Source organism: Ursus maritimus, unplaced genomic scaffold (assembly GCF_017311325.1).
Source record: "Ursus maritimus isolate PB19 unplaced genomic scaffold, ASM1731132v1 scaffold_14, whole genome shotgun sequence".
Classification (NCBI taxonomy): Eukaryota; Metazoa; Chordata; class Mammalia; order Carnivora; family Ursidae; genus Ursus; species Ursus maritimus.
In genome coordinates this window covers 54,384,390-54,399,655 of record NW_024423786.1, presented here as the reverse complement: position 1 = coordinate 54,399,655, position 15,266 = coordinate 54,384,390, and the positions used below count along the sequence as shown (strand labels likewise).

Genomic DNA, 15,266 nt, shown 5'->3' with positions numbered 1-15,266 from the left:
CTGGAAGGGGGACAGAGAAGGTGTGTGACTAGGGGCCCCCCAGGCCTCCTGCCCCACGCCCATAACCCAAGCAGCCCCCCGACCACACCCCCAGCCCCAGCCTCACCCTGGCATTGCTCACCTGGAGTACGTGAGGGGCCCTCGGAGCCACAGGAGGCACAGCTGGCAGCCGGCTCTGCTCTCAGCTACCAGGCCTTATAGGGTCTGGGGCAGGCGCGGGCCCGGCCGGCAGAGGCAGGCAGCCAGCGGGCTGGGGGAGGGCCCTGGGCAGTCACGTGCAGCCTGCCCTGCCCAGCGTGGGCCCTGGGCCCAGCACCTTTCCCCTGCTATCAGCACCAGGCGGCCTCTCCCCACGGCACCCACCTCCACCAGGCTGAGGATTCTCAGGCCATCCCATGCCCCTGAGGCACTGCCTACATGCTCATCTCTGCTCCGCTGGGACACCTCGGCCAGTGAACATCCTTGGGCCTCGGTTTACCCTTCCAGACTCCTCACCATGGCCCACAAGGTCCTGCTTTCTCCTTGTCCTCACCTCCTCCAGCTCTCTCCCCCTCGCGCTCCAGTGCACAGGACTCCTCGCCGTTCCTCCAATGCCCCAGGCATGGTGTTGCCCTAGGATGTTTGCACATGCTGTTCCTTCTAGGTGGAGGGCCGTTCCTCACAACACACAGCTCCCTCGCTCTCCTCCCTCAGGCCTGTTTTGTTCTCAGCTACGTCTCCTGCAACAGATTTGTACCTGGCATACACTCGGCATTTAATAAATGTTTGGCTAAATGAGCCAACTCATGGGACAGTTCTGAGTGCGAAATGTGGTCAAGCATGTGACCTGTTTACCCCAGTGCCTGGAACCCAGCAGGTACTCCACAAACATTTGCTTAGCATTGTCCAGGCAGAAAGAGAGGAACAGGGTCTCTCCTGAGCAGGGAGGGGATGCTTTGCTCTCCAGGAGGGACTTCCCTTCATAAATTAAGGCCAAATGCAGATGGATACAGGATGCCAAAAGAGCTGGGAGATCTTGGGAGTGAGATGCAGGCCTGGTGGGCTTGCGACAGCCCAGGGTGACTTCCTGGAGGAGGAAGTGAGAGCCAGAAAGTGGCAGGGATAGGATTCGAACCCAGTTCTGCTGTGCGCAGAGTGGGCTGTCTGTGGGTAGGTGCACAGGCCAGCAGAGGAAGGACACCCTCCACCGAGCTAAGTCTCCCCCATGCCTGCTCCTGGGACAGGGGTCCCAGTTGCGTGCTGGTGGAGGTAGAGGCAGACCCCGTTGGTGGCTCTGGGCACTGAGCTGGGAGGAGGGAGGGTTCAGACACAGCCTGATGACCCCTAGGTCATCTCCTTGGAGCCATCACTGTGTTTGCCAAACAGTTGGGGAACAAAACAGGATGTCCCCCAAACTCTGTCCTCCCAGCCAATGCTTCCCAAAGGTGGCAGGGGAGGAGGGAAACCCTGGGTGTGTCCCTCCCCTTCCCACAGGCTGCCACAGCACAGTGAGGGCAGAGAAACCCCGCAAAGACAATTAAAGTGATCATAAATACCCAAGTCCTCTCCCCACAGCCCCCAGGGCTCCCACCTCCATGGGGGAAACCCTAGTCCTCCTCGTGACCCTGGCCCCTATCACCTCCCTGTCCTCCCCTCCTCCCTCTCTCCCCTCGACTCATTCTGCTCCAGACACATGGGCCTCCTCACTGTTTCTCCAACACACCAGCCCTGGTGCTGCCCCAGGGCCTTTGCACAGGCAATGCCTCCTGCCCAGAATGCTCGTCAGTCTTTGCTTATATGTCACCTCCTCTGAGAGGTCTTCTTGGATCCCCTTCTCCTATTTAAAAATACACACCCCTCCTCCTACCCTCGCATGCTCCCCATCGTCCATCCCTTTTATATTTTTCATCATCTACTAAAACTAAGACATAATTTACGTATTTTTCTTGTTTGTTGTCTGTCTCTCCAGCTGCATTGTAAGGTTCCAGAGAACAGGATTTTTTTTTTTAAAGATTTTATTTTTATTTATTTGACAGAGAGAGAGAGACAGCCAGCGAGAGAGGGAACACAAGCAGGACCCCGGGATCACACCCTGAGCCGAAGGCAGAAGCTTAACAACTGAGCTCCCCAGGCGCCCCCCAGAGAACAGGATTTTTATCTGGTTTGCTGCCTGCTTGGCACACAGCAGGTGCTCAACAGTATTTGTTTGTTGACCGAACAAACGAATGAACGGCAGCTTCTGGGTGTGAAGCATGTCCTAGGACTGAGCGCGGCCTCGTGACTTTCATACCCATCCCACGGAGGAGAAGCGAGGGTCGGAGGAGGCAAGCAGACCCAGTTGTAGGCCAGGCTGAGACTCGACCCCAGGGCCTCATCCATCCCAAGATTTTTGCTCAGTCCATTATCTTTCCCTTCCCGCTGTCTCTGCCACACTGACTCCCCACTGCCATGCCTTTGCCCAAGCCGCTCCCTCTGCAAAATGCCCTTCCCATGTGCCACTCTACCCATCCTCACCACACCTGGCCCTCCGGGGGCCCCCAGCCTTGTGGGGGAAGAGAAGGCAAGGTTGCCTGTGGCTCTAAGTCCAGGTGGAAGGGGCTTGGAGTCCTAAGAAGGTGAGCTGTGGAGAGTCAGAGCTATCCCACTGGGGTGGAGTGAAGGAAAGCTTCCTGGAGGCAGTGGCATTGGGCCTGGTGTTTGAAGATGGATGGGATGTGTCCAAGAGATGGGCGGTGGGGTGGGAGAGGACTCCAGGCCCAGCCTGGGCACAGGCCTGGAGGTGGGGGGATATGCAGAGTTCGGTGGGAATGCGGCAACATCTGTGTAGGGGTTTCAACTGCGGTGAAACCGAAAGCTCCCAAATGCCAGGGTGAGGAGTTTGGATAGTTGGTCTGAGCCATGGAGGCTCCTCTGCAGGGGCGGGGAGTGACTCTAGCTAGTGGGAGTTAGTTCAGTCTCCCAGAGCTGCCCCTGGGCCAGGTCCTAGGAAAGCCAGGGGCCACCCTGACCTCATCACATTACACTGTGGTTTCCTAACACCCCACCCAGCCACAGGGGAGTCTCAGGGGCGGCCAAGAATTCGGTCAAAGGACGGGAAGGCCCCCAAGAGACTGGCCCATGGCCCTTTCCCTACCTCTGTCTGCCCCATCCTGACCAGTGCAGCTGGAGAAATCACAGCAAGATCAGCCCCTGCGGGTCTAGGGCGGTTGGCGTAGGAGGGGCTGCCCCGCCTGGCTTCTTCTTCCCTCTGATCCCATTCTCTGCAGTTTCCAAGAAATTCATTTATACTAAAGTGTAAATAGCTTCCGTTCCAGGAAGCTACATTTGGATGCCTAACACCAGTGGGCAGGGAGCTAGTGGTGGGACCCCAGACGGAATATCAAACTGGTCAGAGAGGCCTTCTCACTGCCTTCAAATCTCGACCCTTGGCTTGTGCCATGCAGGCATACACCTGAGCCCCCGGCACCCTGCAACTAGGACCCACCCCAGCCTGAACAGAGGCCAAAGGCCTTTGAACCACACAAAGCACCTTTATTCTGGAACACAAACCCCAAAGGGCAAAGCAAGTGGATCTGGCAGTTCCAGCTAATGCAGCTGGATATCTTCGGGGACCCCTCAGTCCAGGGTGTAGAGGTGGGGGGTGGAGGGTGCTCACTTTCCAAAACCCTAAGTAGAAGCCATTGGGCAAAATGTGTGCTTCTGTGGGGAGTTTTGATCTGCTTCCTGGGGTGCAGGGACGGGGGCCACAGACAGATGAACCCAGCTTGTGGCTAGTGGGACCCCAAGGGAAGGACTGGGGAGGGTCTGAGATCAGTGAGGCTGGTCTAGGATTCTGAATTCAGCCCCCCACCCCAACCCAGCACCTGGGTCAAGGCCCCAGCATGGGTGGTTAGTGCGTATGCACGGCCACTAGGGGGCAGCAGGGATCTCGGGATACAGGCGCGCCTCCTGCTTGCGGCCTCTGCTGCCCCATGGCCCCATCTGGTCAGAAGTCCAGCTCTGGCATCAGGGTGTGCTTGGGGCGGCTGGGGGGCGTGGGTTCCTCCTGGGGAATGTCCTCTGGGAGGGCTGGCCCGTCCCCGTGCTGGGCCTCCCAGGCTCTCTGCTGGGCCGGCCAGTCCAGGTGAGCCCAGCGGGGGTCAGGGCCCCCCACGACCTCGTCCACCAGAGTCTCCAGGTCAGACGGGGGCTCAGGCCGCTCCACAAGGATGGGCGCGAAGGGCCCCACCAGCCAGGGGAGGGGCACGGCCTGTACCACCAGCTCCAGCAGCTCGTCCACACAAGCATGGGCCCGGGCCACGCTGCCCCGGCTCTCGGCCAGGGCGGCGGCCGGCACGTCCCCGAAGCAGCGGGCGTCCGCGAAGGCAGACTGCAGGGCGTCCACACTGCGCCGCACCTCGGCCACCTTCTCCTGGGCGCCCGGGGGCAGGCCCCGCACGCTGGTCTCCAGCGCGTCCACGGTGCTCTGCAGCTCCTGCATCAGGCTCCGGGACAGCACCAGCGTCTCCAGCTCTGCCTGTGGGGGAGGGAGGGGCCTCGGATGCGCTCGCGCCCGGACCAGCGCCCCGCCTGTTTCTCCATGCACACTCCAGACAGCTAGCTCCACACTTGGTTTGAGACAAGCGGGAGCCCGGCTCCTGGCAACCCTGGGCAGATCCAGAACACCCCGACACACCCCCTGCTCACCTTCTCCCCACCACCCTACCTGGCTGCGGCGCCGGTGGCCATTCTCTGGGGAGCACTGGCTCCAATCCTCCCAAAGCTCGTGCACCTTCCTCCCAGGGCGGGCCGGGGCAGTGGGTGTCACCCCGCACTGCATGAGGTTGATCTGAGGGGATGGAGACCGTGGTGATCAGAGCTGGAGGGTCTGGGGGGAGCCAGCACCCTAGGCTGGATCTGGTCTTGATAAACATTTAGAGAACATCTTCCTGCAACCCTCCCCACCTGCTGATCCAGCCTGGCCCACCTGCCCGTTCTCTCCTCTGTTCTGGGTCAGACCCTGCGACCTGTGGGTCCCCTGAAGCTCAGACTCACTTTGGGACACACTTCCCTCCACCCCATGCCCCTGCCTGGTTCACTCCAGTTTAAGTTTCAATGTAGACGTCTCCCCCTCCAGGAAGTCTTCCCTCCTCCCCTCCTGGCTGGGCAGATTCCACAGCTCCTGGCATGTTCTCCGTCCTAACTCTGATCCCCCCACTGGGCTGTGAAAGTCCTGAGGGGGCCACTGTGCCTTCGGTGCCCAGGACAGGGCAGGCATTAGGAGATAACTAGAAATACAGTGTGGTCCATCTGCATTCTGGAATATGATTCAGCCTGAAAAAGGAAGGGCATGTGGACACCTGCTACAACGTGGATGGACCTTGAGGACATTGTGCTCAGTGACAAACCGACACAGGCGCTCACACGCGCCCTCTGGTGGCTGCTGTGGGGAGGACAGAGTGGGGTCCAGAATGAAGGGGGCCGGGTATCAGGTATCAGATGCAGTTATGGGGGTTGAACCCGGGTGGGGGAAGAGGAGGGGGAGCTGTGAGCAGAGCTGGGGTACCGGCTGATGTGCGGGAAGCAAGAGCGGTGGACAAGAGGGGAGTCGAGGGTTGCTCTGGGTTTTGACCTGAGCCCCTGGAAGGATGGATGTTGAGATGCAGGAGGAGCAGGTTAGGGGCGTCTGAACTTACCAAGCTGAGTTAAGTGGGAGCTGCCGTGTTCCTTTGGAGTAGGAGGGATGGGCAGTGGGGGAAGAGGCTAGGACCTACAGGCGGCGGAGGACTGGGATTGGTGGCAGGAAAGCAAGGGAAGGGGTACTTTCTCTCTCTCCTGAATGACCCTAACTGCCTATAAATTCCAGCTCCTACCCCCCGCCGCCACCGGATGAAACCCTTCCTGTCTCCCCAGGCTGAGCCTTGACCCTCCTGAGCTGTCCCAGTCCCGTGTCCCCGCTCTGCCCCAACCCGGAACACACACAACTGGAGGCAGCTGAGCTCGGCTGTGCCTCCCCCTTCAGACCAGCTCAGGCCCAGGGACTCAGCTGGTACTCAGTTCATGCCTACTGGCCTGCATCACGGTGCGGGAGGGGACAGAAGGCTCTCACCAGCTCCAGCGTCTCCTGCAGCTCAGCCAGCGTGTCCTGGGCATGGTGTTTCTTCTGCCTCAGTTTCCCCAGGGAGTGTTCATACGCCAGGTGGCGGAGCCGCGCCGACAGGGAGCCCAGACGTACAAAGTAGCCCTGATGTCTCCTCTGCTCCTCCACGGAGCCCACTTCCGGGCCCTCAGCCTCGGCTGCCAGGGCCGCTGGAGGATGGGATGGGGGAGGTGTCAGCATGGTCACCCTCACCACATCTGCTCACCCTCCTTCTGGGTTGACAAGCCCATGGACTCCCAAATTTATCATTTTCCTTTACCAATATCAACTCACTTAACCTTCCCCAAAACCTATGACGTAGGCGCTACTATTAGCCCCATTTACAGATGAGGAACACTGAGGCAAAGGGAGATGAGTGCCATGGTATGCAAAAGGCGGACCCGGGAGTCCAGCCCAGGCACTCTCAACCCCTCTGCTAAACGGGCTGTGAAGACTCTCTTACAAGTGCTTGGCACACAGTAGGTGCTTCATAAACGCCGTCAGCCTTCCTGCAGAGGAGGGAGTGTCTCGGCACATTCCTCTAGCGCTTTCATAAAGCAGGGGTTGAGAAGACAGATCGTCTCTGAGATTTTATTTTTGAAGTCCTCTCTACCCCTCAACGTGGGACTCGAACTCACAACCCCGAGATCAAGAGTCGCATGCTCCCCCGACTGAGCTGGCCAGACACCCCGGGAGAGGGCAGCTGCCATTCAGCCCGAGTGTTTAGTGTTGGAGGACAAGCCACAAACCAGGATTGGGAGGGGACAAACTGATGTTAAATGCATGAGATGGAGGTAAACACTCTAGAGGCGCTGCCTAGGCCCGTACTACAAACAGGAGGGCCACCAGTTTGGGGCCATCGCCCTCGAGTCTCTAAGCCCCGTACACGCTTAGGGTCTGCGCGGTCTGGCTTCCAGCAGGATGTGGGTCGGGGGGCCGTGGACGTGGATGGGGACATCAGGCCTGGGCTCCAGCTCGGTGTTTCCTGATGAACTGCTGTGTGGCCCTGCCCACGTCCTGGACTTCTCTGACCCGTAACCTCCGGGGATGCGGACAGGGCAGAAGGATTCAGGGGCAGGCCAGGGCGGGAGGGTGCCGGCCTCACCGAGCTCGTCCTCAGTCATGGGCAGGAAGTGGTCCACCAGCTCCTCCGACTTGCCCAGCACGACGTCCACGGCGTGGCTCACGGAGCGCTTCAGCTCCACGCTCCAGCGGCGGCTCTGCCGGGCCAGGCCCACCACGCCCGTCACACCACTGGCCACCGTATCCTTGGCCGAGGTCACCACCTGGTGGGAGGGGGCCCCTTCCAGATTTTGGCTCCCTTCTCTCTGCCCGGTTCCCCAGGGCTGGGTGTCAAGGGGTCCCTGGCCCCTCCTGGCTCTGGGCCTCAATTTCCCCTCTATACAATGGAGGAAAAGAAACGTTCTCCCCCATGGGGTTCTTGAGGGGATGATGGGCCCCAACTGGCGCATCTTAAGCGCTCGATACACTCGGGTGCTGATTATTTTAATTTGGCTGGTGTTTTTTAAGTTGGGCCAAAACCTGACTCAGCCCTCCCCCTGCCCCCACCCTGGGTCTGGCTGGCCCAGGTGTCCAGGCTGGCCCCGGGGGAGGTTGTGCTGCTCCCTCCCAACTCCACCCCTCCCTGGGTCCCCACAGCACCGTCTCCGAAGGTTGCTGGAGAAAAGGCAGCTTCTCCTCCAGCTTGTCCAGGCCCCTGCAGGCGAGATTGTTCACTGTGGCCACTGGAGGGGAGAGGCAGGGAGTGAGGGCAAGACAGGTAGGGAGAGGTAGAGGGAGGCCTGGGCCGCCCTGCGAGGGGCTGGGGACCCTGAGGGTGTGGGTGGGGGACCAGGCTGGACCCCATCTCCACTGCCCTCCCTGCCTCAGCCCTGCCACTGGGCTGCCACCAGCGCCAAGGTGACTCCTCGCTCATGCACGGCTCAGACGCCCTGGCGAGCAGGCTCAAGGTCATGCAAACTGGCAGAGGAGGAGGCAAGGGAGGCCCTGAGCTGGGACCCTCAGGTGACACCCTTCCTCGGTCAGATGTGGATCCAAGGGTCTTTCTGCCCCACCCCCACCCCTGTGCCAGATTGGACGCCTCGGCTGGCCCCAGGAGTCCGGGGAGATGTGGGGCTTGGGACATATGGGGGCAACGACAGAGAGGTAGACAGGGAAGGAGGTGGACAGGCAAAGGGACCTGAGGTATGTCGGGCCACTCAACAAGGGAAGACATCAAGACGCACAGAATGGGGACAGAAAGAGGGGGGCCCCAGGTAAACAGCTAAGGATGGTGGTCCAGGAGATCAAACCACAGAGGGATGCAGTGGGGGGGTGGGCAGGCAGAGAACAGGAGATGGCGCTGGCAGGACTGGGGGAGGGTGAGACGGGTGGATGGGGGTACAGGCAGGTGGACGGACTAATGGCATACACGGTAGGTAAGACTGAGGAGGTCCCAGCTCAGCAGGTCCCTTCCAGAGCATGTCATGCGGCTGGAGCAGGGGAGGACGAAGCAGTGGGACAAACCACAGGACCCACGGTCACGGGCTGGGTAGGGGGACTCACGCTGGGGCTGCAGGTGGCTGAGCAGCGGCTGGGCGTGGTCCAGGGCGCGGGTGGTCAGGCCACACACGCAGTGCTCAGCCAGGCGGCAGGCGGAGCCCAGCAGCGGGTGCCTGTCCTTAGCCGCGCTGTAAGCATCGAAGACCGCGCTGCACGTGCTCCTGACCAGCGGCAGGGCCACCACACGCTGCACCACGTTCTGCGGGAAGAGGCGGCATCAGAGGGGCCCCCGGGGGTGTGGGGAGCTCAGCCACACCTCAGTCCACCTTCCCTCTCTGGGCCAGGATGACGAGGCGGGGTGAGAGCGTTGGGGAGACTGCACACGTAACTTGGGGCTTTGGCCTCCCCATCTGTAAAATGGGTTTCTAGGGCTGGCAGATTCGCACAGCCAACGGGCGGGAAGTGCAGGGAGCAGGGACCGGTGCAGAGTCTGTATGGCGATGCTGCGGCTTGTGCTGCTGCTGAGGACAGTGCCCCGGTGGTGGACACAGGGACAGGTACCAGCAGAGACTCAGAGGCAGGGGAGGGAGAGACGCTCCCCGCCCCCGGCATCACTGTGCCCCTCTGGGAAATGGGTAGCCGATGCCACCCCCTCCATGGTCCAGCAAGGATAGGAAGGAAAGGGGGTACCTGGTCTGACACTGTCGCAGAAGGGATATCCCCCCGCCCTGGCCTGTGCCCCTGCTCCATGGGTGGGGCAGCCTCTCACCTGCTGGTTCTGTTCCCACAAGCTGGTTCTGGGGGGGTGAGCAGCCTCATCTTCTGACATGCCTGCTGCCAACACCCTGAGGGGCAGGACAGAGTGAGACGGGCCTCTACACACCAGCCCTCCTGGGTCCTGCCCAGGCCTTTGGTTCTGTCCCCCTGGGCTTTGTGACTTGGGCAAGTATTGTTCTCTCTTGGGGCCTCAGTTCCCTCAAAATAGGGTAATGATGGGGCGCCTGGGTGGCTCAGTTGGTTGAATGTCTAACTCCTGGTTTTGGCTCAGGTCATGATCTCAGGGTCCTGAGGCCTGTGTTGGTCTCTGTGCTCAGCAGGGGGTCTGCTTGAGATTTTTCTCCCTTGACCTCTGCCCCTCCCCCGCTTGCATACACACACACACACACACACACACACACACACTCTCTCTCTCTCTCTCTCTCTCCTCTCTCAAATAAATAAGTAAATCTAAAAAAAATAGGGTAATGATAATACCTACTTCACAGTGTCCTGAGGGACAGGGACAATGCAGGCACAGGGCTCTGCACACAGTAGGTGCACACTAGAGAGGTCTGGCAAGGTGGGGATACTGTAGTGATTCAAAGCATGGACTCTGGAGAGAGAAAGACCTGGGTTCAAATCCTGCCATTACCTGCTGTGTGACTTTGGGCAAGTGCCTTCACCGCTCTGAGCTGTTTCCTCTTCTGCGAAAGAGAAGAGGTCCCTGCTGCCCCTGCCCTCCCCCCGACTCACCCTTCCTGGACAGAACTGCACACGCAGCCCCTGCAGGGGTGGAGGTGGTAGCTGCAGAATCCCGATAAACCCACAGACTGACAGGGAAACTGAGGCGGACAGCAGGTCCATGGTGTTTCCAGGGCCACTCATCTAAGCAGACTCAGAGTGGGGAGTTCGACCTGAGACTCCTCGCTCGCAGCTCTTCTCTTATCCCCACCCTGTGCCCTCAGAGCCCTGGTCCCCGCCCAACTGGGTCCTGAGCTTCAGCCAACTGGGCCAAGGGTCTCGGCCACCTGCTCCGACCCGTCATCCCCCTCCCCTCTCACGCTGCCGGATCCTCTCCCGCCCACCTGATCTGGAAATCCCAAACCTGCGGGGCTCTCCTGGACGCCCTCCGCGTGGCACTCACCTGGGCACGCGCAGCCGCAGCCCCCAGTACCGCTGCAGACCCCAGACTTGGGCTCCAGTCTCCGCCCACCGCTGGCCCCGCCCGCCTTATAGAGGCTCGGGGGGAGGGGCCTTCGGGGACTGACCAATGGGGCGGGGCAGTGCGGAGGCGTGTCCTAGGGGCGGGGCTCCAGCCCACCCTCCCCAACCCGCGCGTTTCTTTCGGGCTCGGGATGGCCTCTGTGATTGTCATAGTTACTTAAGAACGCTGGATGCCCCAGGATTGAGCTACTTCCGTTGGCCGCTTTTGGCCACCTGTCACCCTGCTGTTGACGCGGAGACAGTGGAGGATGGTCCCAGCCCCCACCGCCTCACCGAGGAGTGACCTTGGACGAGTCCTCAAGGTCTTTCTTGTTATTTTAAAAATCTGCTATTTAACTCAGCCAGGATTCAGGCCGGCTCAATCCCTTGGATCCCCATTTTACAGATGAGTAAATCGAGGGATCCAATTCAAACCCGGCTCTGCCAGATTCCAAGCCCCTCCCTCGCTTTCATTATCATGCTTGGAATGACCACCAATGTGGGCATGACCCTTCTTCCAGGGAGCATTCCCCCAAACACCCAGAGGTCCCCCCCAGATCTGACTCTGGCTCCCAATATGCCCAGCACCGTGTCAGCAGGTGGCCCAAGGTTCTGAGTTGGAAGAACACAGGCTCCTATGCCTTCGGCTCCACCCAGTCTTCCCAGGCCTGCCCTAGGTGGCTATCCCCTGGGTTGTCACAGGCCAGCATGACAAATTGTTTGGAGACCTGAAGCAATCTGGTTTAATTTAAACCTTCCCCAGGACACGAGCTCTGGCAGGAATCCACCGGTAAAATGATACTCTGGGCAATGGTCAGTGTTTTATTTCCAGTTAAGTCCTGGGTGGGGGGAGGGGGAGGAGGAGCCACGGGCCATCAGATCCCAACTGCCATCCTTTTGGAAGCTCATGTCCTGCACCCCAGGCCCTGGGTCAGGGCTCTTTTTCCTTTTCCTTCCTCCTGGGGAGGACTAGGAAGTCAGCCTGGAAGATGTGCTGAACACAGTGAGTTAGTTCAGCACTCCAGTTCCATTCCACAGCTATTTATTAACCCCTCGGGCCCGACCCCAAACTGAATGATGCTGGCTATGAGGGAACCCAGCCCCGCATTTGGAGAGGCCCCCCCCCCAAAGTGGGGGAGGCAGAACCAGACAGAGACAACCCCCCAGTGTAGTCAGCGCTGGGCCAGAGGGAGGCGCAGGTTGAGGGAGCCTGGAGACCAAGAGGTCTGGAAAACAGGGGAAGACATTCTCTTTTCTTTTTCTTTTCTTTTAAGTAGGCTCCATGCCCAGCGTGGGGCTTGAACTCACGACCCTGAGATTAAGAGTCTCATGCTCTACCGACTGAGCCAGCCAGGTGCCCCCAGGGAAAGACCTTCTTGGAAGAGGGTACAAGGAGGCTGGAGAGCCCAATGTGCACTTGGGGCAGCGTGGGCCAAGCCACTCTAGAAAGCCGAAGGGGAATTATTTGCTAAGTACCGTGCAGTGTGATGACAGGCCTGCCTCCCCACCCCAGCCCCAGGCCTCAGTGGGACTCAGCTGCTTCCAGGAGCAGCTGTCCCTTTGAGGCTTCAGGCCCAGCACAGCGTGTGGCATTCCGGGAGAACATCTTGTCTCTGTTGGCCACGAGCCACCCATAGAGGTCGTCCAGGTTCTGATCACAGATCCAGGGATTCCCAGAGATGTCGAAGCCGTCCTTCATGTCCCGGGTGGGCTGCCCCAGGGATGTCCAGAGCCCCTGGGGCACGCTGGTGAGCAAGTTGTTGGAGAGATCGAGCATGTCTAGTTGCTGCAAGCCTCGGAAGGCGCCGGCTGCCACTGTGGCCAGCCTGTTGTCGTTCAGGAAAAGGTAGCGCAGGTCTGGCTGGGGTGCCAAGAGCCCCTCTCTAAGCACCTGCAATCTGTTGCCCTCCAGGTGCAGCCTTTCCAACTGCAGGGGGCCCCTCAGAAGGTCAGGGGGCAAAGTCTTCAACTGGTTATCGCTGAGGTCAAGGAAGCGCAGGGAGGTGACATTGGCCAACAGCCCCGGGGGCAGTGTCTGGAGGCGGTTCCCGGATAGGTCCAGATGCGCCAGGGCTTTGAGCCCCTGCAGCCACGAGGGCTCCAGGATTTCCAGCCGATTCTCCTTCAGCACCAGGGTGTGGAGAGCGGCTGAGGCCTGGAAGAGGCCGGGGGGCAGCCGGGTCAGGGCGTTGCGGGTGAGGTCGAGCACCCTCAGCAGAGGCGCTGGCAGCAGGAGCTTGGGCGAGAGGCTCTGCAGCTGGTTGGTGGAGAGGTGCAGCTCCTGGAGCCTAGACGCACCCTGGAGGGTGTCTGGCCTCAGCTGCGTGAGGTTGAAGAACTCCACCACCAGGTAGACGGTGTCGGCTGGGAAGCGGTGAGGGAGTTTGGCAGGTGGGTGGCAGGAGACAGAGCTGCCATTGCTGGACTCGAACACCAAGCAGGTGTCATGCTTTGGGGTGACATCCTGGGCTGAGGCCACGCATAGCAGCAGCAGGAACAGTGTTCCAGAAAGGTGGGAGCTCAGGCGTCCCCGGCTGCAGGCAATGATAGAAGATACGCCTTGCTTGGTGAAAGCGTCCCCAGACTCAGCCAACTATTTCCTGTCTCCATTTCCAGCGCCCTGGAAGATCCCACCCCATGGCTCCCCCGGTCTCGTGCAGTCACCCCCTGCTCCTCTCCTGGCTTCCATTCTCACCCCGCCCCCCGCAGCCGCCAGAAGTAGCTGCTGTTCCAGAGAGCAGTCTCTCCGAAAACTGAGTTTCTCAGTCTGACCCATAAATGCTACCCTTCCTCATGGCCAGCCCAGCCCCACCCAGCTGTTAATTATTTACAGTCAAATTTGCTAATTTCTTGCTAATTTCTTCTGTTCTGGCCTGTTTTCTGGGTCATTCCTTATCTCTCTGGCTCCACATATTGAAGCCAGGGCCAGTGAACTCCTACTTATCCTGCAAAGCCCCAGCCCCAATACTCCCTTTCCCATGAAGCTCTCTCTGACTTTCACAAGGTTTCCCCTCTGGCCTCCTCCTCTTTTCGTCCAAACAAGGTTATGTTTCTTTCTCTGATGGAGCTGCAGCTCCGTCTCACTCCGAAGTGCTTGGGTACAACCCAGGGCTCCCGAAGGAACTCTGAACGTGGAAAGTGCATCCTGCTTTGTGCAGATCTGGGACAGGCATTTGGCCTGGGGATGGGGTGGTTTACAGTGGGAACCATAATCCTTGGAGGGCTGGCACTTCTGCCCTCCCGGTCCCTCCAGTGGGCCCCTGATGGGGTGTCAGTCGGGTGGTGTTGGCGGGCCTCCAGCTCTCTGTCTGACCTGGGGAGCACCTGGGAGTTCTGTAGTGAGTGTGTGTACAAGAGCGTGTCTGTCTGTAGTTGCAGCCTGTCCGTCCGTCCCAGCCTGCAGATCTACGTTTACCCTGTGACTTCAGTGCATCAGACAGAACTGTCTAGTATCCAGGTCTGCCCACCATGGGCGGGGTGGGGGCTTACCTCTGGTTTCGCTCTGGGCTCCAAGAGGACATGACGGCCTCTCTCTTTTCCATCTGTGTACCCTTTGCTGGTAAGGTAGCCTTATATCTGCCAGGACTGGGGGCAGGGCCACCCACCCCAGGGAAGTCCTCACCCACATCCTGTTCCCTGTTCCTGTCAGTGGCTGGACCTGAGCCAGGCAGGGGAAAGGGAGTGGTCAGAATTGCAAAATTCCTTCCTGGCAGGGAGAGGTCAGGAGGGGGGTTGCCTGCCCCTTTCTCTGCTGCTTCTACCCAGTTTTTCAGTCCCCTGATTCCTGCTTTTGGGGAGTGGGTACCCAAGAGTCTCCGGGGCTGAATCCCTGCTTCCCCCAATCCAGGAATCAAGGATCATGTTTGCAAGGCACCATTCCTGGGGGTTAGGGACAGCTCTTTAAGCAAAAGATACGCTTTACAATAAATTTGAGCAACCAGAAAACTCAGTGAAGAGAACAAAAAGCACTTGTCTTGAGTTCATGACAGATTGTTGTTGGCCTTTTTTTTTTTTTAATGAAACAATTTCTAGAAAACTGATTTCAAAAGCAAGCGATGCCCAAAGTCTCCACAGTCTTTGAACAACGGCCTAGGAGGGACAACACCTGGCTCTGGCTCTCAGCTCTGCTAGGAATGGCTTTATTTTGTGATCTTGGGCAAGTGGCTTAACTTTTCTTGACCTCAGTTTCCATATCTGTGAAGTTGAACTCAGCCTCCAAGGGCCCCTTGTTCTCTTTCTTTCTTCATCTGAAGCTAACGTGCTATTTGTTTTGAATCTTTCTTATTCCTAATAAATGCATTTGGAGGCTACGAATTTCCCCTTGAGAACTGCTTTGGCTGCAGCTCACGGGTTTGGCTATTCAATGCTTTCATTTCTGTTGCGTTCTAAACTTTCAGGTGTGATGTGTTATCTTTACCTGCACCCAGGGCTCTCATCACGCCTGGCCATGGCTTCTTCTCCCCAGCCCAATCTCTGAAGAGTTTTGTCTCTGTTGAGGTGTGAGAATGAATATGAGTTCTGTCTTGTGGACACATAGGTTCAGAGACAACCATGCAGGCTGACCATGACAGGCATAAAGAAAGACAGACGGATATCCTCATGAATACACAGATACAACACGGAGATGGGTGAAAATACATAGACGCACACAGAGACACAGACAAGCCAGGACACGTCAGACAGAATAATAGATCCATAGAGTTGG

At 58.8% G+C, this 15,266-nt stretch overlaps 2 protein-coding genes and 1 non-coding gene across 9 annotated transcripts; all 3 read right to left on the bottom strand.

Annotated features, from left to right (window-relative positions):
- Positions 1 to 3,489: 3,489 nt before the first annotated feature.
- PLIN5 (perilipin 5) lies at positions 3,490 to 11,213 on the bottom strand. 7 transcript variants are annotated; one of them, XM_040629548.1, is made up of 10 exons: positions 10,503 to 11,213; positions 10,112 to 10,243; positions 9,858 to 9,971; positions 9,369 to 9,444; positions 8,663 to 8,858; positions 7,760 to 7,842; positions 7,203 to 7,383; positions 6,068 to 6,267; positions 4,685 to 4,807; positions 3,490 to 4,495 (listed from the first exon to the last, which is right to left on the bottom strand). In XM_040629548.1, exons 4-10 carry the CDS (start codon positions 9,426 to 9,428, stop codon positions 3,965 to 3,967), a joined length of 1,374 nt encoding a protein of 457 aa, XP_040485482.1. In that variant the 5' UTR covers positions 9,429 to 9,444; positions 9,858 to 9,971; positions 10,112 to 10,243; positions 10,503 to 11,213; the 3' UTR covers positions 3,490 to 3,964. The 7 variants fall into 7 exon arrangements, with proteins under 7 accessions (XP_040485482.1, XP_040485485.1, XP_040485481.1 ...); XM_040629551.1 differs by lacking the exon at positions 10,112 to 10,243 and having other exon boundaries at positions 9,854 to 9,971; XM_040629547.1 differs by lacking the exon at positions 10,112 to 10,243.
- A 615-nt stretch (positions 11,214 to 11,828) lies between these two features.
- Positions 11,829 to 14,203, bottom strand: LRG1 (leucine rich alpha-2-glycoprotein 1). The gene is made up of 2 exons (XM_008711267.2): positions 14,051 to 14,203; positions 11,829 to 13,095 (listed from the first exon to the last, which is right to left on the bottom strand). The coding sequence occupies exons 1-2, from the start codon at positions 14,101 to 14,103 to the stop codon at positions 12,084 to 12,086; spliced, it is 1,065 nt and encodes a 354-aa protein (XP_008709489.1). The 5' UTR covers positions 14,104 to 14,203; the 3' UTR covers positions 11,829 to 12,083.
- TRNAK-CUU lies at positions 11,845 to 11,917 on the bottom strand. The gene has a single exon. It is a non-coding gene; the product is annotated as a tRNA-Lys (tRNA).
- Positions 14,204 to 15,266: the final 1,063 nt, after the last annotated feature.